This window comes from Mixophyes fleayi, chromosome 12 (assembly GCF_038048845.1).
Source record: "Mixophyes fleayi isolate aMixFle1 chromosome 12, aMixFle1.hap1, whole genome shotgun sequence".
Lineage (NCBI taxonomy): Eukaryota > Metazoa > Chordata > Amphibia > Anura > Limnodynastidae > Mixophyes > Mixophyes fleayi.
The window spans coordinates 20,853,707-20,880,521 of NC_134413.1; the positions used below are offsets into that span (position 1 = coordinate 20,853,707).

General features: G+C 39.7%; 1 protein-coding gene across 2 annotated transcripts in view; it reads left to right on the forward strand.

Annotated features, from left to right (window-relative positions):
- The window catches only part of PPP2R5E (protein phosphatase 2 regulatory subunit B'epsilon), a 73,526-nt gene that overhangs the window by 20,656 nt on the left and 26,055 nt on the right, over positions 1-26,815 (forward strand). For both annotated transcript variants that reach the window (XM_075192459.1, XM_075192458.1), the window contains exons 3-5: positions 10,289-10,485; positions 20,950-21,051; positions 24,804-24,896. In XM_075192459.1, the coding sequence (XP_075048560.1) occupies positions 10,289-10,485; positions 20,950-21,051; positions 24,804-24,896 (392 nt within the window). The remainder of the gene's footprint in view (positions 1-10,288; positions 10,486-20,949; positions 21,052-24,803; positions 24,897-26,815) is intronic.

The following is a 26,815-nucleotide window of genomic DNA, read 5'->3' on the forward strand; positions in this document are numbered from 1 at the left end:
CAAAGTTGACTGTACCGTAGACACCATTCTCATGAAACATTATTAAGTCTAGCTGTCTTGGACATAGAAGTTCCTATGAAAAGCCCCCCCCTCACTCAGGTCTCCTTTTGCTGCCAAGTGATGGGCATAATTATAGGCAAACAAGGTAATCCAGCGTTTTATTATGCACCTGAAGGCAAAACAATTTGCTAAACAAGCGAAGAGTGAATTTTATGGACCTATGCACTATTATGCTTGCTTTACTATGTATTGTAATATCATCATCATTTATTTATATAGTGCCACTAATTCCGCACGCTACCTGGTGGGGTCACGCAGGGTGTCAAAAAAGTAACTGGCGTTTGTGGTACTAAATAATGTACAGGGCTGAGAAGAAGTAAAAATTCTGCATATGTGGTATGGTAAAAAATAATGCATGGTGTATAGCACAGTACGGCATTAAATTCATTTCTTGGTGAACCTGGCATGTATTGAAGGAAAAATATTATATATAGCGATCCCATGCATGAACCATACAGTCCCATAGTCACCAGCTATATTCTATCCTCCATTCTCGGTGGTGGTTAGTCCTTTTGGCAAGAATGGGAACGGCTTCTATCCAGTGATATCACATGTAGTTTCAGCAAGTGAAACCACTGTGATTTTCATGTACTGCACCAGCACCATGTACGGTAACTAAAGTAGCTTCTACAGGTCAGGCGGCAACAGTGGATTCTGCAAATCAAATTGTTTTGCTGATGTGTCAGGGGAGAGTGAAGCACTTCATCGTCTTCTCGGAGTAGGGATCTGTAAGTAAAGGCCCCCAAGTAATTGAGGACTGATAGACACACATGCTTTCGACTGCATTCAGTGTATACAGGATAACAAGTCATGCTGGTATAATCTGTAACACATCCACAGAGCCAAGCAGGACGACAAGGGGTATATCACATGGCCAGGGGTAACACATTCAACTCGCATTGCCTAGAAACAATTTTGACTCCCTGCAGTAATCCATTATATATGTTATATTGTGTTCCCTATTGGAAATTATAGGGGTTTTAGAAGTCACTGACCCGTTTTGCTGTCCTATAAACAGGGTGCTTTTATACAGGTCACTGAAATCGGTGGTGACGTCTAATATCCATAATAATTTACAAAAGTGGGTACATTATTACTTGGAAATACATAATCCTTACGGATGATCACTAAAGCGATGAGGTCATAAAACTATGAAAACTAGTCCACATGACGAACCACCTTCCTGTTGGTTCTCTCGGAGTAGTCTTGACCAAACGTTTGCAAGTAGTCTATCTTTGTAACACTCCTCCATGTGTGTGGTTGTGTGAGCAGCTGTGGGATCTGGCTTGATCTTCTTCACAGTTCAATGTCATCTGTATTTTTGCAGTCGCGTTGTTAACAGCGTTATCTGTTTGAGTTCTTCCGCTCCTGTCTTCACAAGCTGCAGGTGTCAACATTTTGGTGAGGAAGACCCGTCAAAATATACACTGTAGCTTATTGTCACTTTGCAGGTTTTAGGATTGAGAATGTGCTGAGCTTTGCTCACTGTATACTACCACATAATTGATTTATGTACCTGTTGCACGATCTTCCACGATTCCATGCCCTTTTAGCTTGGGATGTGCACAAAGGCCTTACAGCCAAATATACTCAGATGGACAACATTTGGGTTGATTACCATTCAATAGCTTATAAGTGTATTGATTTTGATGGTAGATGATTTTGTACAGTGCATTTTGTTTTGATTTATGCTTCTCAAGAATGTATTTGGACGATTTAGGTTCTGTAACATACTTCTTACCATCTCCAGTGTTTGGTTCTCAGTCCCCTGCGTCTCTGCTCCTATAAGCTCCTCCGTTATCAGTTTACATTGGAATAAATAGTGCTATGTACTCCCTGGGGCTTTTCGAGCATCTCACTTGTGTGCTTCAATAGAAAAGTTTTAGTGTAGCGTCCTCTATGCCAGTCACACAATAATTGTGTCCAGCTGCTGTTCTCATTGTCCCACACACCATTACTATGGGTAACTTCTATAATGAATGACTTGCTCTTCTGTGACTTGTTTTAGGTAACTATGCTCTTGCAGCATATGCATCAATACAGCAGATGTATTTCATATAGTGCATGGTGATATAACTAAATGAGAAGTCATGCTTTGGTTCAGCAGTTTATTTATTGCATCTAGTTACCTGTGTCCCAGGTGCCGCTGCCATGTGTGAATGCACATATTAGGGGACCTTGGCTCATATTAGGGGACCTTGGCTTCATTGTCTCAATTTTTGAGCTCATCCATATGATTTGACACTTTAAAATTAAGATGTTGGAAAGTTGTTTTGTACAATAAGGAGATAAAGGGATGTTGAATAATACTATTGCCCTACTAGTGGGTACAGTGTCCTGCCTTCTGTGGATCCTAAGCAAAGCCTCATAGGCATGTAGGTATACACCATTATGTAACAACAGATAAAAAAAACAAAATCATTGAAAAGTTCATCAATTATTATGAATGCCACTTAGAATTAAAACTGACAATTTTGGTGACAACATGTAGTGCTTGTATCCATATAATGTATCTCAGTACTCTGTTGTAAAACAGTGCTCTCTTTCAGGAAGTACGTGTCTCTTAAACCAACCAGAGACATGCTCCTAATTTACCTGCAGTAACTTCAATCTTGGACAGTTCACTGTCAAATGTTCCTCAATTAATAGTCCATATTCCAAACTCATCCAGAGCACAGTTTACAATCGACAAATCCACAAATCTTAATGCAACAAGTTCGACTCCCTTCAGGATACTGTTACTTTCATAGAGGCGATTGGCTGCTGTTCCCTGAGCTACAGTGTGTGACCTGTTTTTGAAATGAACACAGTCCTGCGTTGGTTAACATAGTAGGCACCCCACTGTGATGAGCAGCTTTCTGGAGCGCTATCTGCTTAGTACGTATATACCGCTCAGAGATTTATTTGCAGCAACCATTAACGAGTCCTCAGGGGCGGTCCTAGCTTTTTTTTCTTAAGGAAGGGGGTTTTGCCCTGCCCCCATATTCTGGTCTAGTTTCACTGACCGTAATTAAAGCTCCATATGATTGAGGACGCAGACACAGAAGTAAATCTACCACAGTTCCTATTCCTCTCAACTGCTCTGTAGTTTCTTGAACTGTGCTTGCTGAATAATATGTATAGCAGTTTTCTATTGAAGACTTTTCCTTAATGTAGTGAACATACATATTGCTGTAGTTACTTTGCTGATGTGAATGAGTTGATCATCTTCCACTAGTAGGCTGATTACTGCTGTAGCCAGCCTGTTTCTGTTATCCCTCTCCCAAGATTGCTCTCTGGTCACGCCACAGATCATCTATTGCATAGAAGTATTTTCACTTTGCACTTCCATAGCTGCTAATTTCTATTGTTTTGTTTTGCTATACCTGATATAGACTCCATACTGGCAGCCATTCAACCTGGTTGTTGGTTTCTTTCTGTCTCTAAAGGTTCATAGAATTGGGGGCCCATAGCTGGTTAGATCTACAGTTCAGATGTACACCCTTGGGGAGCAAGAACTCTGCTGTATTCAGTATATACATAACTATAACTGTATGGTTTGTCTGTAATGCATCCAAATAAGTATAACACAGAAATGCAGGGTTCACAGGTAACACATGAACTTACATTGCTTAGTAACAGTGTTCTCTCCATATAGTAATCAGTTACTATTGACACTTCAATTGCTGTGACACCGCCAGTTGTAACTTTAATATATGTCTGACATATCTGCATTTTTGTCTGAGGCCAAGTCTATTAAAAGATGTGCAAGATGAATCCACATAAATGACACTGTCTTATTTTGTTCATTTAAAAGAAAGCTGTTATAATGGTATAGCTTTTTTTTTTAAAAAAACAAAAACCCAAAACAAACCTTTTTTTGTAATTTTGGTCATATTTGAACTCTGCATTGCTTTGTATATACTTAACTTGTTATCATGGTATTTCTCTTTAGTATCCTGCTTTTAGTCATTGATTTACATTTCTTCTTGGGCTTTTGCACGCTACTCTATTTTTGCAATATGTGAGCCTGTGCTAATGCACAAGGTGCTGTTCACAAATGCAAATCTCACCACGAAAGTTCATTTATGCACCAAGTGTTGCTTCCTACTGTTCTAAGAAGCTAGCAGGGGTAATTTGGAGCATGATGAGCACACCCTTCCTGTACTAAGCCTACAATAGATCGCCCTTTCCCTCCCCCCGTCCAGCCTCTCTAGGTGCAACCAGGTTAAGTGCCAGAATCGCCAAATTTAAAAACCACCAATGAATACGTCCTCTAATGTTATTTAACATCTGCTGCTGTCACCAAAACTGTTTTTTTTTTTGTTTTTGTTTTTGTTTTTTGTTTTTTTTGAATGAGCTCATTATTCAATCTCTATTATATTTAAAAGCACTTATGTAAGCAAACCACTTTCATATAAACATGTCCTGTTTGACCAAGCAAATGAGCCTTTAATTTGCTTTTAAATCTGATCTGAACCAGTGACATCACTGAGATCTGTTTAACAAAACCATGACTGTAATGACTGGTGCTTTTCCTGACCTCCCTCTAGTACAGTGTTGGCTAACCTGTGATACTCCAGGTGTTGTGAAACTACAAATCCCAGCATACCCTTCCAGCAATAAGCTATTATATATTGGCAAAGCATGCTGGGACTTGTAGTTTCACAACACCTGGAGTGTCACAGGTTAGCCAAAACTGCTCTAGTAGATCTATGTCCAGTACACGTGGCAGAAGCGCACATTTCCTCATTTTGCCTAATTTTCCTTATGAGCAATGCAGTCTATATACAAAAATAAATTGTCTTTAAAGTGCGGATAATCCACAGTCACAAAGGGGCTAAAGGTTTTCCGCTTGTTGTTCTGCTTTAGCGATGTACACATTTGTCTTAATATTTGCATGTAAAGAGAAGTGCATGTCTGAGCCGTCATTCTGCTTCTTCGTCTGCTATAACCTGGTCATAGACTCCAGTGATGTATATTTAAACGCCTTTATCATTCATTAGCTTCAGACATGATTACTCTGATTTATTTTTTACCAAAAATAAATCTGCAAAACATACTTTTAAAACCAGAAATGTTTTAGCATAATGTCCGTGTAGTACTGTGTTCAGGGCTCACTGGGAGTATAAATTCTTGTTAAGTTTTAAGAGATTGTATAAAACCTTGAGACTGTTTTAAACAAACACCCTTTCTATTTATATTCTAAAGTTGACATTAAGATAGATTCCTTTGCATGCTCTTGGATGAAATTCAAAACCCATGTACCCACTTCAACAACACATATAGGTATGGGGATCACTTCTCTGGAAACCTGTTTTTCAGAAAGTTCTAAAAAGGAAGAAAATAGATTATGAATGTGGATATCCAGTGTTGCTTCCTTAGCGGTATTATAAGGAGCCAACGGGGGTCGGTTTTAAGTGTGTTGTAGAGTATTTTAGACCTGATGCTCTAGGACATAAGGATATTGAAAGTCACAGAGGAGTTACATAACCATATAAAGGCTATGAGCAAAGTGCTTTTATACAGGTCCTAGAAGTCCAAGATGACTTCTAATAACATTATAGTTTAAAATACACACAAGTTATTCTACAGAAAGTGCCCCACGCAAACTCCGTGTGTTTTACATTCATTTATTTTTTTCATCTTTTTTTCATTTTTTATTTATTTTTAAATTAGATTTATTGTAACACTAGGCCACCCACTGGTGCTTTGAAGGACTCCTGCACCTACTCATTAGTAGCTGTAAATACTGATAAATTTACCTGCTATGTGTTTGCAACACCATTCTAGTTATTTATTTAGTGTACTCTACAAAATGACAGCTAGAATCTGATTGGTTGCTATAGGCAACATCTCCACTTTTTCAAACCCGCAGTTTAGTAAATATACACCCAAGACTCTGTCCTTTTTCCCCCCAAGAACTTTACAGACTAGATTTTTGTATGCTGCCAGGGTCTGTGTTGCTTCTGTCCCACACAACTGGTCATCAGATCGGTAGCAATTGATATCAATATACAGTAAAGCACCTGCTGGGACAGTCGAGGGGCTAAATGTATCAAACCTTTTAAAAAGGAAAAGTGGAGGTGTTGCTATCATTTATTTAGATTGTACTGGATAAATCATAGATAGAATCTGATTTGTTGCTACACCTCCGCTTTATCTTTTTAGAAGGTTTCGCAAATCTACCCCAAGTACATTTGATACGTTCTGATGTCAGGATGCACTGATAATACAAAAAGTATTTACAGAAACATTAACGGGCTGTATCTAAATGAAAGGTATTCTTGCTGCAGACCTGCGTTACTGCCAGCTCTGATTGCTCTCAGGATATCTCTTGTCTATTGTGTAGGACAGTGCCACACTTCCTTCCTTTGGTAAAGTGATTTCGTGTTATTTAATGGTGTCTATACATTTTTAATTCTACCTCCGATCTAATTTTAAAAACTCCTTGAGTGAATTTGCTTTTATTTAAAAATCCACTGGAAAGTGGTATACATTGATGGCAAACCCTGATATATATGGTTTACAAAAACAAAACGAACAACAAAACTTGTAGTTGAAATCTGCTTGGTGTTAACCCTATGTCTTAGTGACAGGCAGGAGAGTCTACCAAGGATAGAGCTCCCTGTGACACTCTTAATTCTAGGGATGTGCACCGGCCACTTTTGGTGTCTCGTGTTTTGGATTCGCAAAACACCTGACGAAAGGTTTTGGTTCGGATTTAAGGTTTTGTATTTGGATTTATTTAAAAAAAAAAAAAACATAAGTGTTAAAAATCAAGTTTTTTGGTTTATTTTCACTCTTACGCTATTATTAACCTCAATAACATTCAATAACAATCATTTCCACTAATTCCCAGTCTATTCTGCAGAATCAGTGAACTTTGTAATATTGCAGTACCAATGGACTTATACTGCAGGATTGTTTTTGGATATTTTTTTTTATAACTTTTTTAAAAAGTGCTGTGCTGTGCTGTGCTGGCTGTTTCCCCAGCACAGCACGAGATATATAGCAGGACAGAGGACCACCTAACACACCCTCCCTCTACCCTGATCAATGCCCGTGTGAAGATGGCGGCGACTAGCGGGGAATTTATAGAATACGAGTATCACGAGATCCGACAGCGGGATTATGACTCAGAGCCTCGATTTCAGTTTTGCAATTGGCGGGAATACCCGGATCTGTCTCTGATCCGGCTCGGATCGGCAACGTTCGGGTGGGCTTGGATTTCAGATATCCGAGCCCGCTCATCTCTACTTAATTCTGGGTTGTCCAAATTGTGGTATGTGGGTAAAATGCATCCTCTTTTTTATGGCACCCTGCTTCTCTGCAAACTTTATATACTCTGATAGATCACAGCTTTTTTTAATATTATTATTATTATTATTATTATTCGTAGTATGTGGTCTGCAAAAAGTCACTACAGAAACGTGGGCCTCTTCATGGAAATATTTGCTCTGCTCTAAATCTATGAAAGACAGTGACTTTTTTTAGCATGCTGGATAAGCGTGAGCTGAGCTCCTGCTTCTCGATCACACTTCCGTGACTGTGGAATGCTGCAACACCTGTTCAGTCAGTTGCTTCTTTTACCTATTCAATTGAAATCTTGAGAATGGAATCGGGGCTCACTATGGTGGCCTATGATGTCGCTACTTCCACGTTACTGGTTAGGCAACATTTACTTGGATATCGATTTAGCTAGTTCATAATATATTTGGAGACAATTGTGCTTTTAATGCGGTGGTGACAAGTGTATATTTGATCTGACACATGCATGGTGCAGTGTATGTGCACTTTAGCTGTGGTACGGATGTTCTATGCACACAATCTACTGCCTGCCTCCCAGTTGGTCATGGGATTAACGATTCTTCGACTGCTCCTGTGCTCGTGTGTATTGCCGGGTTCATTGTATCTGCTTTCTTCTCTCTGGCCGACGTGTTAAACGCTCTCCTTTTTATTTTCTGTTGACTGGTATTGATAGGCTTTCCAAGTTGCTAAGTAATTATTTGTAACAACAATGGGGCTCCATTGTGCGAGCGATGATAATGTTATTTATTAACAAGGTTGTAACGCGATCTGCCAGTCTGCATCAGCTTCACTTCTATTACTGATCACTTTAACACAGCCCCTGTGGAGGTCATCTAATAAATAATTCAGGCATCATAATACACTAGTTTTCATATTGGCAGCTTGGATCCTGCGTGATGAGCTATTTCATCTTCATTGAGCAGGGAAACAAGTTACTGCGAAAATATTCCATGCTTGTTACTGAAGTTTATTTAGAACATTTGTCTGCAAGTGTTAAAACTTATTAATAGGGTATTATTCACAGATAACTTTTTACCGTGTGTGTATATATTTGCGGTCTATGTATTGTATATTACTATACATTTTGTGTACCTCGTGGGCCTTTTGTGGCACCTTTTCATAAATAAAAAGTAATATTCACAAATAATTAAAACCAAGTTTAATCTGCTCTGTTAAAGGGGAAAGTCAAATATCATATTGCTAGATACCAAAGGTAAAATGATACACAATCTGTGATATCCAGCATTGGTAATCTCTCCATTACAATCATGAGCACAGAGTACAGTGAACCTGTATTAATTAATATTTGCATCCAAAGTTTCTTACTTTTCGTTTGATTAGCTCTTCTATGTTCATAACGCAACATGTAATCCATCTCTGCTGCTTTAAGAACACAAGAATACAATATATTTTCATTCTTATTGCTGATCACACGTGAATCTCAGCCAATGGGTTTATCCTCATGTATTTGAATTCTTACTAACGCATGAACTGTACTGCCACTGTAGTTCTTAATGGAGAATTAAGCTAAGCGTTTACAATGACTGTCTATCTTTTCTGCATGCTGGTATAATAACTGATCACGTGACCTCCAAAGTGTGTGTGTAATATTATTATTATTACATTTTTATTTATAAGGCACCACAAGGCATCCACAGCGCCGTACAGGGACAAACAAATTACAATACAATGGGAGACAGCACAGTACAGTAAACAGTAAGCACAGTAACTCAGTAAGCTCAATGCACAGCTAGAGGGGGCGGGGAAGGGGGAGGGAGGATCCGCAAATGACGGGGCCCAAGAAGGAGGGCGCGAAAGACAGGGAGACCCCCAGGGGGGAGGAGGGAGCGAGAGTGGACGTGGGGTGGAGGACCCTCGAGGAGGAGGGCTAAGTAGCTGGAGAGCAGAGTTAGAAGTGGTGGAAACAGGAGGAGAGATGGCCCTGCTCAGAGGAGCGTACAATCTAATATATACATTTTTTTTTTATTATATATTTTTATTTATATTTTCCTTTGGAAGATATAAATAAGTATATTAAATTATACGAAGTGTTTTTGATATATGCGGTTTGTTAAATATATTTGCAAGGTAAACACATGATTTGCTATAACATCTTCTGCATAGAGCTATACATTTAATTCTTCGCTGCAGTAAGCTATTGGCATAGATATGGTAAAATATGTAAACTTCTGCTTAAATGATAACCACCTGCAGAAATGTACCCGAGGCCTGTAGTTCTTTAAATAAGTCCTTAGAGAACCTCCAAGTAAGTGATGAATTGTAGCCAAACCCTTTCAAAGTAATTACATCTAATGAACTCACTTGTGGATAAGTAAGAGTACCTACCGGGCAGGACTGTATACTGAAGAGAGATTTATTTAAAAATTATATACGTTGGTGCAGTGACATGAAAGGAGGTCCGCCCTGTTCACTCCTACCCGGTGTTTTCTAACTAAAAAATACAAGCAATATTTATTGCTTTATTTTGCTATATTTATTACAAGCAATATTTATTTATTTTGAGGTTTCTTGTTTTAAAGGTTTTGTCGAAGTTAAAGAAGTAATAGGAGCATTTGTCTATCTGGCCAAATAACTGAACGACCTAATGACTTGTGTAAAGACTTAATAAACTTGACAAGACAAAGCAAGCATTTTAATGTTTATGTTGCTTGACCTATAGGGCTACAGTTTCTTTCTAGTCTTTGGACACTTTTATATCAATATAGCAGCTTCCTATCAAATTACTTAATGCAAACAAGAATTAAGTCAAGATTTGGCACCCAAAATATTTCTATTTGTTTTTGCTGAGCATATAAAGAAAAAAAGACAGATGTACAAATTGTTCATATTTTAACACTTTCCTGATTTAATTTATTGTCATTAGTGCACGTTGGTCATAAATAAATTATTTTTGGCTTTTTTTTTTTTTCCCACTCAGACGTCCCAACCTCAGAGCAACCTGAACTGTTCCTCAAGAAACTTCAGCAGTGCTGTGTCATTTTTGATTTCATGGATACACTGTCTGATCTTAAAATGAAAGAATACAAGCGATCTACTCTGAACGAGCTGGTGGACTACGTCACGATAAGCAGAGGCTGCCTCACAGAACAGACTTACCCTGAAGTAGTAAGAATGGTGAGTTGTACTACTGTCAGTACTTTATTACACTGTGCTTTCTACTGGTAGACGTAACTCTAAGTCAAGGGGCTGCTTCTTGCCCATCTTGCGTAATGTTGACATGGTTTGTTGTTTGGTCTTGCTTGATATTTGTAAAGTTGAGGCAAGAATCTATTTTACAGAACTCCACCCAAAGCTTGAATTTTAGTTTCCAGTGGAACTTACTGAATTATGATCAACTGTAGAGTTCTACTTACCTGCTTTGCAGTGTTCCTTCACTCTGGAAAGTCGTCTCAAAGGCTCCTATTATCCTTTGTGGCTATCCTTTCTGCTATTAAGACAGGTTTATTAATCACAAATCTCTTGTGTTAATACCTTCCCCTTTTGAAGTTTTTGTTTGCATGAATGGGAAGTTGACAGGGGAATGACATCAACATAGCCGCCCGTTTAAAACAAGCAGTCAGAATGAACAGGGTGGAGGGCAGGCTGGAGATTGTAGGAGGATCTACCACCATATTGGAGAAACGCTTCACCCAGATAGAACTCTGCAGTTTAACATAACTTGGGGAACTCCATAGAGTTTCCATTTATAACCACAAGTTTAGTGCGATTTAGAGGAGATAGTAGCAGCTGACATTGATGCATATGTGAAAGGGCTGAACTTTGACATTGATCTATATAAGGACTCATTCATTTTAAACTATTAGAACTGGTCTGTTCTATTTCCTTGTGTTTCACACTGATCAGGTAGAAAATATGAATGGATTAAAACTCTGCAGCCTTAATTGTCATTGATCACTAGGTTATCAGAGGAGTTACTAGCACTAATTTCTAAAAAGGATCTCATCCAATTGTTCAAGCCTTGATCCATTCATGACCTGGGCTGGAATGGACTTTTCGCATAAAACATCACGTGTCTCTGTGCATCCTACATATAAAGCATTTCTTTAAAAAAAAATAAAAAAAATCTTGGAATACTGTTTCATTATATGACTGTATGTTCAGTCGCCCAGGTCTGTTGGTCTTAATTGGTATTGATGTGTGACTTCAATATTGTGTGTATTTTTATTTGAGTATTACAATTTAGAATCTTTTTTGTATTGTATTATCCTCCATTTCTTAGCTCTTTGATATTAGTCATTTATTATTTCATAGCAATAGTTTGTTTTTGTATCTGGTGGTGGTCGGGGCTGGGGGGGTTGAGTAACTTTTCTGCAGTGCTTTGGGTATTTTTTCTTACAAAAAGCATATCTGTACTTCTTAGCTTTATTTCAGGAGATAAGTGAACTTTTCAAAGTTTTCAAGAAATATTTTCCAATAAACAAATACGAAATTCACAATCTTCACAAATTTGTAAATTCTGTGAAATGGCCATTTACAAGTACAGTGCAGAATGGCATTGTGTGGAAAGATGTAGCAAGACCGAAACTCAAAGATCGCTGGGTCTACACCCCTCTGCGTACCATGAGCTTTGCCGCAGAAACTCGCACAAACTTTGCAGATATTTTACTCCTCTTTATTAACTTCACCTAATTTATATTTGTAATTACTTTCGATTATTATTTTTTTTTGGAAGTTTGTTAAATTATCTTGTATTTTGACAGTATCAATAATTTCACTATTGGTAACCTTTAGACTGTTCACGGCATATGACTAATTGTATATGTTGCAAAGCCATTCAACAAATCTTTATTCATCTTGTACTCAGAAATGTTTGCTATTTTGTTAAGTGCATATTTCTGTAAATAATACAGATTTGTGTATATCGCGCTTTGCCTGCTCTCTGATGTTTCTATTCAGAGAGGTAATGCATCCCTCCAAGCTAGCGTTGTAAATGGATAAAAGAATGGACAGGGAGTCTCCATAGTGCCTTCTGTTTCTAAATAAAAGGTATTTTAACTTGACTGAGGGCATAGCTCTTGTCTGTCAAGCCACTAGTACAGATAACTGTACCTTGTGCTGCTCTTAACTGCAGTTTGTTTTTTTTTATTCACAATCTATTCCTTTAATCACTGATCAAACAGAACATAAGTATTTACTATTAATTTATTTATCAAAGTAAAATGAAATATCCATTGTCTGTGAAAGAACCATCAGGTTTGTTGACATTCTGTACAGAATGATTGTAACTTGTATGCTGATGTCAAGCAACTATCAAAAAGGTCTTCTATAAATTTGAGTACTCCGACCCCCCCTTTTTTTTTTTTCTTCTTTTTTTTTTTATACTAAAAGCCGCTCTGACCTTTATGAAAATGAATGCACCGGTTTAAGGCATTTGAATGAATTTTAATTGTGACCTCTTTTCATAAACTTTTTCGCTTAATGATTTGGACACCCAGAGCATTGATAAACTTCATGTATTGAACACGCTCAGAAAAGAATAATTCCGATTGTTCAATCTGTCCACACACATTGCATTGCAACTGTTTTCAAGTAACGTGCGATCTATATTGTTAAACTGTAGGCTGGCCGCACACACTGTGTGTTAGTTAATGTGATGAATATACAACCACAATTGCCCCCTGCAAGATCATCTTCTGACTGCACCAAATAAGGTCAGTGAAACCCTTGTGTGGCCAAATTAGACAGTAATTCAGCCAATCTGCAATTGGGCCAAACTGCAGGTTTGGCCCAGTGTGACCTGCGATTCGTTTTTAACAGCTGAGAATTCTTTTCAATTAGTTGATCGACGATCATTAATATGCCACTCTAAGAGCCATAACAACGTAGCTGGAGATTGTGTAGTTAATCAATAACTTTCATTATTGTATTACTTGGGGTTGAGCGTTTCTCTAGGTCTGGATAGTACACTGCTGTTTGTAACGGCGCAGCGATGTCCTCCTTGCTTCTTCTGTGAACTGCCCATTCATACGAATAGAACATTCACAGACTACAATCTGTCTGCTTGAACGAAGGCCCATCTCGGCAGAAATAATGATAGTGAAGCTGGGCTCTTACATGCATGTCGTGACACGCTGGTTTGGTTCAGAACCCCGTAAAAGTAATAATCTCTATTATTCAACTTTCTGAATACCACCCAGATGTGGGTGGAGTCATACTTTTTTAATTTGTCGACTGCATTGTAGAAAATAAAAGCAAACCTCCGACTAGTTTTTATGTACGCTTTTTTTGCACAGTTACTTGGCACCAATTTTCATAAATGTCCCCTATGTGTTTTAAAATAATTACATTGTTAGTATTGTGTTGTATGGCATATATTCATGATCTACTGCAAAAGTTCTTGTAAGGAGAAATATTCCTTTTAAATAGAATTTCCACTTTAATTTGCTATACGCTTTTAGGAATCTATGTGGACAAATGCCATCTGCTGTACATAATTTCAACACTGGGGGGGGGGGGGGCAGGTTAAATGATGACTCAGAAAAGTGGCTACATGCCCTCTATATTAGTGATGGGCAGACTGACGTATGTCAAGGGCCGCATGTGCAGTCTTCTTCATTTCAAGAATTAAAAAAAAAACAGCCCCAAAACGACCACTGTACCCCCACAATCACTCTTATCATTATGCCTCCACGTGCTTCTTAGTTTCTTCAAAATTCCACCCCGTGCCATTCAGGCCTCCCCACATGCCACTTACATCTCACCACTCACATCTCTACAAATGCCACTTACCCCATGTGTTTGTCTGGACCTCCCCATGTGCCAACTACACCTCCCCCAAATCCTACTCAAACTTCTCCACATGTGCACACTCGCTGATCTAGTAAACTTTAGTACAAATACCTATCTTTAGTCCGCAGGCCGCAGAGGAAGAGCATGTGGTGCAGAATACACAGCCGTCCTCCTTTCTCCACCGATTGGATGTACAGCGTGACTTGCCTGCGCTTGTGCAAAGAGTGTCGTGTGATGCCGAAGCCTGCTGCTGCCATTCAGTCTTAGTCGTCCCTGCAGGGCATAGATCTGGCGGCCCACAGGCAGGCTCTCTGGGCCGCTAGCGGCCTGTGGCTGTCTTTTGCCACTACTGTACTATTGTTGTCTGGCTACCTCTAGCCCTGTATTCCCTTTCTTTCACCACGGACACAACGATGTGCATAATTCTAAAATAGTGCTTTTATATTAGTGGCGTTGTTACCTTAGATTGGTTCTTTATCTTTAGATGTCTATAATTCGGTTGCGCGGTATGTTCCCGTTGCCTCTGGATACTGTTACTGCCTTGTATCCAAGTTATGTGTCATACCAAGAACATCGCACATTGTCAGCTCTGCCTTTTGATATGATATAAAGTTCTTACTGAAAAACACTGTCAGAAGCCAGAAAGAAAATGAGTATTTAGCAAAGGCTGCAGCAGGGGACATGCAAAGCTGTAGATAGTCTGATCATCTAAATTGAAAAACACTTATAAACTATTCTTCCATTGGTGTTTTGTGGTGATATTTCTCTACAGAGAATTGCAGCTTTTGACTCTTACCAATAGGGACGTTGCTGGCACCCTGTAACTGTTTATGTGTAGGATTGTAATAGAGATTATGCATAGGATACAGGGTTTGTAGCCTGCTATTATCCTATCATGATACCATTGTTATTCACAGCTAACAAAGCACATGTATAATTAATTAGGGGTTTCCAGTTAACCCTTTGCCATTGTTCATTTGTTTTGTGCCAGGACTTGCACTGTATGAGTGGAATGTACTCCCCTCTTGGGGGCTTCTGTGAGCCCAGTCTGTGCTTGACACTAAAACCACTTGATTACTACCATGTATGTTAACGATGCCCATGATTAATTTACAAGTATGGACCACTGCTTTTATGAGCTGCAGGAGATTTCTTGCTTACTGCCAGTTTATACTTTAGTTTATTCCGTACTATTTATATCCATGCTAAGTTAAGACGTGCACATAAAGTCAGCGGTTTTCAGTTTAACTTGTCTTTCGCCTTAATAGATGTTTGTTATAATAAGTGGATTGAAATAAATTGCAGCATGTAAACCTCTGCAGAAGTAGAGTTTACATAGGTGTATGCGGACCAGGAAATTCCTTGTTATGGGCGTTGGGGGTCATACTCCTGGGTACCAATAAGATGTTGCTGATGATGATGGTGCTTTGGATACACTGCAAATGCTCAGACTTTGGGGTGTAGCATCGTGGCATGCTTGCTGAACAGGGCTCTAAATGTTCATCTGGTATTGTACTGAACTGGTAACATTAAAAATGTGTTCTGCTTAATTGTAACTTGCACAGGGAAATGCATATACTAGACATGGTTTTATATTCTCCTTCTGTGCAGGGGGTTATGTCTGCTACCAATCTTCCTGCTCTGCCACCCATCCCGCCCCCGCACCTGATCAGTCCCCCCGCTGATGTTAGACATCACCCCTAATGATGGGAATCCTTTCCTTTGCTTCAAGGCCTCACCCCAAAGCTACTGTATTGAGAGGAATATCAGATCTCAAAAAGATTGACAGGAGGGCTCTGGGAAGTGCTAAATGGATTATGGGGAATGGAAGACCAAAAACTACAACTTTGCTGAATGGTGAACTCTGCAAGCAGACTTGCTTTGTACCTTAATAATAAGTTGTTATATGTAGCAATTTTTAGACAATCGGTCCTTAATATATACATTAATCAAATATAAAGAGAAAATAAAAGATATAATGTTAGCTTCCCTCTAATACTTATTTAATATAGTATATAATGAGGCCCAGAGAATGAGGATAGTTAGCGGGATTTGTATCCAACATAAATTTAGAAGGGATTGGGTCACTGGCCAGTATTCAGGTGCACACATTTTTAAAACTTGGGATTGCACTGTAAATAAGAGGCAATATTGTAGTTTATTGCAGAAAATTATAGAATGCTCTGAGACGTGGAAATGCTTTTGAATTCTCAACAATAAGTCTCATGCGGCAGCATTTTAAAATTCAGTTGAGTGGAGTAAATGATTTTATTTTATGAGCATGTTATAGGGAACTAGGAGAACCTATTTCATAATTCCTAGTTACTTTTAACTATTAGGGCTATCTCTGATATGTACTCCAAACTGTAATCTGCTCGTTCACCCAAGTGTAACAAATGCACATAATGTATTCTACAAGGTCTAACACAGTTATAGGGTCCAGGGATAAAAATCTATATTTCAGTTTTGTTAACCATCACCCCTACCTACATTATCAATGCATGGTTTATACCACTACATGGATTTCACCACATCAGCAAGTTTCCTGGCAATCATCTGGTCCTGACAATGGTGGCTGCTGCATTTTGAACACACATGTTGATTGATTCACAGTGTGCGAATCAATCCGCCTGTTGCAGAAAAATTTACCCTCACTTTTTTTGGTTCGCTGGAGTGTGTCCGATGGAAAGTTTACCGAGTGTGTTCATTGCGCTGTGTTTCCCTTCTTTAATGTTGGTGCTTCTCACTGGTGTAGAGGTCTGACATGGGGCAGTGGGAATACAATGGTTGTGCTTAACATGGAGGTTGGGCTGTTTAGCATGGTAGCCAGGTTGATTAGCATACTAAACAGCCTAATTAGCATGCTCATACCTCAAGCCAATGAGCCTCCCCTAGACAAACAGGGCTGTTGCTACTGTAATTATATGTATGTAGTTCTCTGCTACGGTCCGTTTTTGGTTGTCAATGTTTCTCCACTGAATCCTACTACCATTGCAGAGTTAGACAGGAATTCTTCTGTGCTTAAAATTAAAATAACCCCCCCCCCCCACACACACACAGCCTCAGCCTTATAACTGATACATTCGCTCTTAATCGTTTCCTTTGTTTTTAGCATTTGTTTGTGAATGTCATTAGTCGCTCCTATTACAGTAATTAGCATGTTTGCTTTACTGATCATTTGTGTTTGAGCGATTGTGCGCACTAATTCTATTTGCTTTAATCAGAGACTTTAAACAGAACCATTGCTGTGGTTTTCTCCAAAATAATTATGTGCATTTATGATAAAAACCGAACAAGTTCTTTTTCAAAATTGCATATTGTCCTGTTAACTAGTTCGTTAGGCCTTGGTTTTCCTTTCCTTTTAACTCTTGATGAGTTTTTCATCCTGTACTTTGAAGGAGGAAGCAGCATGTGTTTACCATTAAACGTTGATTTCCTCTCCATGTATTGCTGTAGTCTAAATGAAGTCAAATTGCCTAGTAGAGCTTTCCTCTGGTAATAGATTGGTAAGTTCACTTGGTGCTCCTCAGCCTGAATTAAACACAGAGAACTATCTCTGTCATACTTTTTGAAACATTCCTGTAGTGTTGTGTTGTTTTTTTTTTTTGGTTTTTTTTTTATTTTTATTCTCATTCTCAAAGTCTCCGTACATTCTAATATCTGCCTTCCCAAACTAGAATAGCCTCTTAACGATTCGCCTCCAAATTAATTTTTTACTTTATAACCCCTCCCCCCCCAGATCTAAATGGCATAGATCCTACACCTGGGACAATTGTTGCTCTTGACAACAGAGAAACTTTGTGTGTGTGTGTGGCACCGTTTTACAAAACTTTCCTGCCTCATACAGCAGGAGATTTAGTAGGTTGGTTGCTGAGCGGCAGGGATCATGTGTTCGTCAGATATGTGACCAGTGTAACACACTGTTATCTGGACAATCCGTAAGTGCTGATATTGCTATAGATATTGGCAAACTGGCTTTTATATTGCCGGGTGAGTGGCCCTGAAATGGCCATGCTACCCGATCAATCGCATCATTATCATTTCCAGATGGATGCAGGACGCAGTCTGTGTGTGTTTATCTACTGTTTGCACCATCTATTCCATCGGCCCAAGCACCGAATGGATGGATCTGTCCTGTTTTGCCATATTGTGTGTGGCTAAATTGGAAAAATTATTTGGTGGATTGTAGCTCACTGCTGAACCACAGGATCATCCCATATAGCTTTATAAACAAACAGATATTGTTCCATCTTCTTCAAAGCTAGTGTGGCAAAGGACATCTTTCTGTTTATACATATATATTGCTGCTGCGTCTGGCATCACTTCTTTATTTTCATATTGTAGCCACTAAGATTAGTCATTGCATGCCAGCAGGAAAGAGAGAAGGTAGAGTAAGGTCTCAGGGTACAGATTTCTACAGACAGCCATCAGCCAACGTCTCATCTCTCCACATTACTCCCAGGGTCACCAGGCTCTTCCTAGTCTCAGAACAAACATTGTGCACTTACTCATTTGGTCACTGTAGGAGAAGCACCCCTTTGACTGACAGTGGGAGCACAGGTACCCCGGTACCACCTCTTCCCCTGTTCTCGGTCAGCGTTGTGCCCCTCATACAGTGACTGCGGGGGGGGGGGGGGAGTCACAGTGATTTTTTTGTCATCATGTAGTGACTGTATGAAGAGCGCAGTAATCAGGAGAGGATGTCCAGAGAAGGGAGCGGGTTGTCTTTCCCACGTTGGAGGTGGGGGTGCATGTGTGACATAATGGGGTTGAACTATGTGGGGAGAGGAGCACTTTAAATATATATTGAAATTTCTGACCTTTTGTTAATATTTGCTGTAGATTTTAGAAAAAGTAACTTGTGTATATGGAGTTCACATACTATGATGGGGAGGATAGCAATTTCAAAAATTCAGAATTCGGGCAGACAAATTGTATAGCTGCTTTGACTCTTTAGGTAACACTTTTTCTATAGAAATGAGTCAGTAGGGCATCAGGAAACCTGCTGTAGGTCCCTCCGGTTATGAGGGCATGGCCTAGCCCTGCTGTAGGTACCTATGTTTGTGAGGGTATGGCCAAGCCCTGCTGTAGGTGCCTCTGGTTATGAGGGCATGGCCTAGCCCTGCTGTAGGTGCCTCTGTTTATGAGGCCATGGTCTAGTCCTGCTGTAGGTGCCTCTGGTTATGAGGGAATGGCCTAGCCCTGCTGTAGGTGCCTCTGGTTATGAGTGCATGGCCTAGCCCTGCTGTAGGTGCCTCTGGTTATGAGGGCAGGGCCTAGCCCTGCTGTAGGTGCCTCTGGTTATGAGGGCAGGGCTTAGCCCTGCTGTAGGTGCCTCTGGTTATGAGGGCAGGGCCTAGCCCTGCTGTAGGTGCCTCTGGTTATGAGGGCAGGGCCTAGCCCTGCTGTAGGTGCCTTTGGTTATGAGGGCATGGTCTAGCCCTGCTGTAGGTGCCTCTGGTTATGAGGGCATGGTCTAGCCCTGCTGTAGGTGCCTCTGGTTATGAGGGCATGGTCTAGCCCTGCTGTAGGTGCCTCTGGTTATGAGGGCAGGGCCTAGCCCTGCTGTAGGTGCCTCTGGTTATAAGGGCAGGGCCTAGCCCTGCTGTAGGTGCCTCTGGTTATGAGGGCAGGGCCTAGCCCTGCTGTGGGTGCCTCTGGTTATGAGGGCATGGCTTAGTCCTGCTGTAGGTGCCACTGGTTATGAGGGCATGGCCTAGCCCTGCTGTTGCAGATGATTGAACTCTGCTTTGTCTCTAAAAGCTTGTAAAGTTTTCAAGTAATCTTGGATGAGTGTCTGTTCCTGTGTCAGAACAATGATATTGCAGCAGTTTATGGAACAACTTTGCATAGATAAACATAGGCCTTTGCACTCCAGGAAAGTGGCTCATTTTTACCCGCACTAAGTTCCTAATGTATTGATTTTATAATGTTATGCCTTCAGCCCTAGTTTTACAATATAAATATACATATATATCTATCTGCATAAGTAACGCTAACTTATAGAAGCACAGATATTTCAATATTTCACACCCTGCTGCCTAATGTTTGCAAGTGTACGCTCTAGTACTGGAGCCTGCGGATCACCAACTGTTGTTGAAATAGAAATTACAGTCCTGACATGCTGGATCTTGTAGTACAATAAACTATAGACTCTAAGCCCATGATGCAAACCGTTTTTACTTGAAAGTCTCATTCTAAATAACACATATTCTGTTTGGTTGTATCACGCCAATCACTGATAGAGCACACAGTGTATGATGTATTATGATGTGACATCCAGGGGTGCAGAGCCTGGTATGAATACATATTCTCTGATTACATTGCGTTTTGTGTTGTGTTATATAAATAAAAGATGATAATGTTCTGCTGCATTGTTTTTGTTTTTAAGGGATACATCTCCTATTTAGGTTTTTCCTTTGGCCAGCCACATTTTATCCTAAAAATGTTTTTGCATATTTACATGAGTGTGAGTTGCCATACAGCTGAGTCAAGATTAGACAGAGGTAGTACATGGTCTTGTTAGTGGCCTGATTGTCGTGTCCAGTTATGGCATAGTTATATACCTCCCTACATTGAGACATGCAAAATAAGCTCAACCCTGCCTGTGTCATCCCGAACACATCCACAAATCAGGACAGTTGGCAAAACTAACAAAAACTTTGTGAATAAGTTTGGACACATGGAAGCACCCTTTACGTTTGCACGGCTGATTCTGTGAATTTAAAACTGGAAAACTTTTTTTTCTGTCATCGGTACAATGACTATTTAACTATAAAATACAGCTGCATATGTGACCTTGTTCATGAATTTAAAATAACTAACAAATGCAATCTGTTCACATTCTAGGTATCTTGCAATATATTTCGGACCCTCCCACCTAGTGACAGCAATGAGTTTGATCCCGAGGAAGATGAACCCACCCTTGAGGCGTCGTGGCCACACTTACAGGTATGTATGGCACTATATATATATATATATATATATATATATATATATATATATATATATATATATATATATATATATATATATATATCTCTAGTCAAATCAAGCTGCTTAAGGTGTTAAAAAGGTTCTTGTCATGCATTTGGGGCTAGGCCAGGCCTCCTCAGGGGAAGAGCGTTACTTCCCAACGTAAGCGCCCTTTTTTAACGTGGTTTTGTCCACATGTCACCACCTCATCATTCTTCTCCATCGCCACATCCTTAATCTCCATCGTCTTACTGTTCTAAAACCTCTCGATACACAACGTTTCTGCTAAACACCTTATCGCTGTGCTCAATCAGTCTTCCTTGAAGGACAGTATTCATAACCTGCACTTTCACATCACTGCTTCTCCGTACTTGTGAAAATGCGACATACAATTGTCCATGACCAAACACAGGCTCTGGTAAATAAATACCCACACGGTCAAGTGTTTGAGCCCTCAACTGGTAAATTTAGCCTTTACTACCCCTCCCACGGGGGGAAGGGGAGATGATGGAAGTTAACTGACTTCACTATTATAATTTTTTTGTCAAATAATGTCAGTATACCAAATTTCAGGTCAATTGGATGAGCCCTTTCTGAGAAAATAGTTTTTTCCACACACACACACACACACTAACACACGCCGCTAGGCTTATATATATATATATATATATATATATATATATATATATATATATATATATATATCTATCTCTATCTATCTATATCCAGCAAGGTGCAGTGTGTGTAGTAAGAATAGAGCAGGAGCCGCCGCTCCCAGTGACAGCTATACTGCATCCAGTGGTCACTCTACATTTATCTTCTGGCAAGTAAAATTACAGGGTAAACAATTATAAAAGGATGTGATCTTTATGATAGAACTAGAAATATACACAACAGCAATGAGAAAACAATGGTTTTACAGCAGCGATTTACACTTTCTGGTTCACTGACCCAGTTAATAAAGCTCTTTGCCTGAGTAGAACACACCAGGTGTTCATGCTGCAGCCTCCAATCTGCAATGTGCATGATGCACTTTACTCAGCTTGCCATAGACCCTGTAAACTAAAAATCAGCATTCTTGCTGAATGCGGAGGAACCTTACCTAATTTACGGACATAACGTGCCTTTTAGCACTCCTTATTTGGGATTGGTAATTCAGTAGCGGGCTGGAGCCAATTCACAAGAAATTTATTGCGCTGTGGTTTTTAAGGGGCAGCAAAGGCACTAGTATCTTGTGATACAGCTGCTCCTGCCCCCAGCAACAGACCTACCAAGGGCTTGTATGGCAGCGATGGCCAATTTGGTGCATTTCAGGAGCCACGTGTGGCCCTTTAACCTTCAAAAATACTGAATGTTACCCTTGATCACAGTATTAAATAAAAAAAACAGCCTGAAAATGATCTCCGCACCCCCCCAGATCACTCCTCGTTAAATGCCCCTCAGAACCCCCACATGCACTCAGACCCCCACACTTACCTTGTCACCGACAGATGGAGGGAGACCTCTTGGTACAGACTGCTTACTCTCTCCTCCAATTTTTAGATGTACTACGTAACCTCCTTGAGTTGTGCAGAGGAGGTCAAATAAAACTGAAGCCTGCTGCCCCCTCCACGTTCAGTCTTACTCTTTGCTTTCTGTAAGAAAGCAGAGAATAAGTCACAGCAGGCCATAGATCTGGGGGTAAAGGCTTGTCGAGCTGCTGGGGGCCATCGGTTGCACATTACTGTTCTATAGCTTGATGCTCTAGATAGTGTTACTGATGTTTTCGAGAGATTTTTCAGCCAGGTGATGAGTCTGAGTACAAAGATGCGTTAGACAGGGTATTGCCAAGGTCAAATTCTGTACATGCATTAAACATTCTTAGTCTCGCTCACTGTCGAGAGCTTGAACAAGAAAACAAATTAAATTCTCTCCCACACAGTGGCAAAAGGACATCTGATTGGGGTTCCGTTTATAGATTTTCTTGGCCAAAACAAGCACAATGGGATGTTGATCAGAAAGAATGACATGTGCACCTTGGATTTTTATAAAGTGCTTCGTTGCACTTGACCTTGTATCACCAATGTGTCTATACTCTTACTTACAAAGCTATCCATCCGTTATTATCCTGGGAAACAGGAGAAGAGGTTATTACTTACTAAATGATATGTAGTGGTTACTGTTGTTAATACATATATCATGATGCAGAAAAGTATTTTATTTTTAAACATAGATTTGTGTTTTGTATGAAGTAGGACCTAAAATGTCAAATAATCTCATTGTGTGCAGGTTCACAGTAGCAAGATCTCCTCTCATTCCCACCCAGTCAGCTCATATATGTCCACAGCTATAGTTTGTTTTACTACTTTTAAAGCTGTATTTCAAACACATAACGTGCACACTCTTTAAATGTTTCCTCTTCCTGGGTCATAACTCCATAGCAAAAATCCCAGAATTCCTAGAAAACGGAATGTTTACGTTTTCTTGGTACTATGGGATACAGTAAATGTTCTACCTAGATCTCATATGACTTGGTCAGAACATTCGTAGGGGTGGCTCTAGATTCTACATTGGCCATCACTGAAGAGTCTTCCTCTCTTCCCATTCAGATTATCAAGCTTGAAAGTATACAAAGTAACATCCACTTTAGAAGTTTATAACAGAACTTACTTGGTCACCTCAATTTCTTTTGGTTATTTCTCCCTCATACTTTGTCTACTTTCTGTAGGAATCACTATGTTCCAGGGCCCAAAGCTTCTGATCCATAAAAGAACTAATTAGGTTCTAGACTTATGAATATGTAGTTGTTTCATTGACCTTGATGTTGAATTAAAGAGACAAATTATGCTCCACCAGCAAGAAGATAACATGGGACGGGCATGTCATAGCACCATCGTTCTGAGAGCGTCCAGTTCTTTGCAATTCTTTAAAAACTGTTCCTGAATGAAGATCCAAACCTACTGATAGTCTGGTTTTAACATGACTCTTGTTTTAACACTGTTAGACCCATTTGTAGTTGGTAACATTTTATTTTGTGAATTGCCAGACCTATCAAAATCTTATCCTCATTGAGTCATTAAGTTATGAGGAAAGATTAGCCAGTTTAGGCATGTTTACTTTAGAAAAGAGGCGTCTAAGAGGAGATATGATTACTATGTACAAATACTTTTAAGGGTCAATACAGAAAACTTTCAAGGGAACTTTTTACCCCACGGACTATACACAGGACACGCGGTCACCCCCTAAGGTTAGAGGAGAGGAAATTTCACAACCAGCAAAGGAAGGGGTTCTTTACAGTAAGGGCAGTCAAAATATGGCATTCACTGCCAGGGAAGGTTGTAATGGCAGATTCAATACATATGTTTAAGAAAGGGTTAGACAAATTTCTTGCGGAAAAGTGTATTCAGGGATATGACCGTCCGTTAATTAAAATGAAGGATAGTAGTAGATACAGGGTAAAAATAGGACTGTAATATTGGGTCTGGGGGGATTTTCACAATTGAAACAGATCGGCGGTTGCTTACCTTGGATCAATTTCAAATATAAATGAGGGATCGCAGGGGATCCAAAATAGGTTGAACTTGATGGACTGGTGTCTTTTTTTTTTTTTTTTTTTTTTTTTCAACCTCATCAACTATGTTACTATGTTAATCCTTCTGCAATAGCATTTTCTGTTCTACAGTCGGCAGGCTAAAGATGAATGGGCCATAGGGAACCACTGACCTTTATTCTCCATGTGTTTCTTTCAGCTTGTATATGAATTTTTCATACGATTTTTGGAAAGCCAAGAATTCCAGCCCAGTGTTGCCAAAAAGTACATAGATCAAAAATTTGTATTACAGGTAAGCTCCCTGGTCAAATGTAACAAATGCGCATAATGCATGCTTTAGTTTATACACAATATATGTGAAATGTTTGTGATGTTGTAAGAATCTATACCTCTGTCCTAATAAATATAGTGGTATTGAGATGATGCATAAGCTTCTTTAAGTGATCTACTTATCCATTGAGTTTAATGATGTTGCTTTCTCAATATTCATAAAATACAGTATATTATACAAGGCTATCAAATTGTAATGACTAATGTTTGATAATGATTAGTACTTAAGTATTCTCTATTAGAACCTTCAAACTTATAGTAGACAATAACATACCTACAGGGAATATTTCAGGTCTTGTTGGTCCTTCTCTTGTAAATTTATAGTCATATAACTTGTACTTAGTTTGTTGCAAAGGGATGCAATTATCATCATCATTTGCATTTGAGGTTGCATTAGCCTTTATTTTATAATATATTTCTTTGGTGTATGTAGATAAAACAGTTTAAATAGTACAGTAGTTTGTGACATGCAGAACTGCGGTGTCTGATTGCACATTTGTTAATCTCAAGACTAGAGGTTCTCCATAATGGCTCCTATCTTTACAGTGGTACTATCATCATCATCATCACCACCATTTATTTATATAGCGCCACTGATTTTGCAGCGCTGTACAGAGAACTCATTCACATAAGTTCCTGCCCCATACAGTCTAAATTCCCCTAACATACACAGAGAGAGAGAGAGACTAGGGTCAATTTGATAGCAGCCAATTACCCTACTAGTATGTTTTTGGAGAGTGAGAGGAAACCGGAGCACCCGGAGGAAACCCACGCAAACACAGGGGGAACATACAAACTCCACACAAATAAGGCCATGGTGGGGAATTGAACTCATGACCCCAGTGCTGTGAGGCATAAGTGCTAACCACTAAGCCACCGTGCTGCCCATAACTATAATCAGTGATAGACGTGTGTGGCCCTCCAGCCTTCAAAGGTGGCCACCTAGATTGAGGAGGGAGAGCGCTCTGCACTCCCCCCTCCTCCGGGTATGCCGCGTGACCTCCCTACACTATGCAGTTGATGCTGCGTGATGGGGAAGTCTGATGCCCCCCCTTTCTGATAAGGTTGTGAGCAGCCGTGGGCAGCCTGTTGCCCACCGCAGTCTTAGATCCTGTGTAATATCATTGTTACTATTTTTATTATCAAAATTAGTTTTCCGTTTGTTGATGCCGTCAGTTGTGTAGTTTTTACCAATATTTCTACAGTGCTTGAGAGTACAGGTTGAATCTCTTTACTATTCCCAGCAGATAGAAGTAAAACATTCAATTTGAAACGAACGAACAGAGAGTGGATATTTGGTTTTATGGACACTTATGTCCATTCACCAACAAACCGGAATGCCACAAATCCAGACAAAATTCCCCGCCCTCTAAACATGGGTATTATCAGCTTATTCCTGGCTCCCAGCATGTGTTCAGTGTCAAGTCGTAGATGGCGATCTCCTAATACTAAGCAGGGTCAATGTCTTCCTCTTACCGTGCCAGTTGAGTTTGTTGGAGATCCAGTGTTAGACTTTGTTGCTAAGAGACAAACATTTTAAGAATCCCGTCTAGTCTCATAGTAACTGGCGCTCACTTATGTATCCGCTTTTTTCTTAGCGAGCTATAATAAGCCTGTAAATTATGCAAACACTGCAGCCAGCGTTTCCAAAATAACCTTTTCAGATGTATTTTTAAAACGTGATGGGCCGTACAGCACAGCAAATTAGCTGCTTGTAATTTTGTCGTCAAGGTTTGTTTCTTATACACAACAAGGTTTGATAAGGCAATACAGCTTAATATTGCATCACTACAGAAGGGACATTTTGTTGTTGTTGTCTTGAACATATGCAGTCTTCCCACAGAGTCAGGCTGAGCTGCACGGAACACTGTCCCAAATGTT